The 1117-nt window shown below is 67.6% G+C and overlaps 1 protein-coding gene across 3 annotated transcripts in view; it reads right to left on the bottom strand.

Moving 5' to 3' along the window:
* The window catches only part of MYL5 (myosin, light chain 5, regulatory), a 2774-nt gene extending 1663 nt beyond the window's left edge, over positions 1-1111 (bottom strand). For all 3 annotated transcript variants that reach the window (XR_824778.1, XM_010834602.1, XM_010834598.1), the window contains exon 1: positions 856-1111. Coding sequence is in view for 2 of the 3 variants with exons in the window: in XM_010834602.1 (XP_010832904.1) it covers positions 856-1093 (238 nt within the window). In the remaining variant the exon portion in view is untranslated. The remainder of the gene's footprint in view (positions 1-855) is intronic.
* Between the last annotated feature and the right edge of the window lie 6 nt (positions 1112-1117).

The following is a 1117-nucleotide window of genomic DNA, read 5'->3' on the forward strand; positions in this document are numbered from 1 at the left end:
GTGGGGGTGTCACGGGGCAGGAGTATCAGCTGCCCTGGTGGCCTTGTGGTTGGTACAGGCACCCCGGGGCTGCCCCGCTCCGTCATTCTCCAGGTGTCCCCAACCCCCGTTGCCATGGGAACTGTGTGTAAGCACAGCAGGTTAAGTTGGGTGACTGGCCACCACTGCCCACCTCTGTGCAGCCTCTCTGCACACCTGGGCTGGGTGAGCTGTGTCTTCCCTTGCGCTGACCACAGAGCTGGGGGACAGAATACCCCACCAGCGTGACCCCTGCTTCTCATTTCCTCCCAGAAACGAGGGTGAGGGCCTCTCTGACGTGGACCTTGAAACGTGGGGCTGCAAGGTCCTGAGGGCTGGAGTCGGGATACCGAGGGAGCAGACTCTGCTAGGCCGGCCTTCTCGGGAGGACCTGTGCCCCTTTCTGCCGGGGAGGCTCCAGGGGTGAGGAAACCCTAGCTCTGCCGGGGGCTGGGAATGGGGCCGGTGGTGGGCAGAGGGGCACCCACGGCCGTGCCGCCCCAGGAAGGGGCTCGGGCCACACGGTAGACCTGGCCTGTGAGTCCAGAGGGGCCGGACGTGGCCATCCCCTCCGCTGGGAGCCAGCCTGCACTCAGGCTACACTTTGTACCCGGATCCCGGATTCCCTGCCCAAGCCTCGAGCCCCTTCCCGGGCCGTCCCGGGGGCTGGTCTGGGGGGACCGCGGCCCGGACAGGCCTGGGTGTGGCTGCGGCCGCACTGGAGCCGCGGGCGGGGCGGGCCAGGTAGGAGGGAGCTCGGTTTTTCACTTTGTACAGTGGACTCACAGTTTTCAAATATTTGTACCCGAGGTGTGCGGGCCTCGATTTGTGCTCAACCTGGTTCGCAGGAGGGTCGCACCTGCTGCAGGGAACGCGAACTCGCTGCCCGGCCACTGCCCATGCGGAAGCCGCCGCGCGCCGCGCCTGATGACGTCACCCGGGCGTGCGCGCGGGCCATTTGCCCTCCAGCCGCCAGGGGTCGGCACTCGGCGTCCTCGCCCTGTGGGCGGCGCATGCGCACGCCCGGCCGCGCCTCTGCGTCTGCGTCTCCGCGGTGTTCAGGGCCTTGCGGCATCCTCTTCGGTCCGAATTGTGCTTC

This window comes from Bison bison, unplaced genomic scaffold (genome assembly GCF_000754665.1).
Source record: "Bison bison bison isolate TAMUID 2011002044 unplaced genomic scaffold, Bison_UMD1.0 scf7180017845431, whole genome shotgun sequence".
Classification (NCBI taxonomy): Eukaryota; Metazoa; Chordata; class Mammalia; order Artiodactyla; family Bovidae; genus Bison; species Bison bison.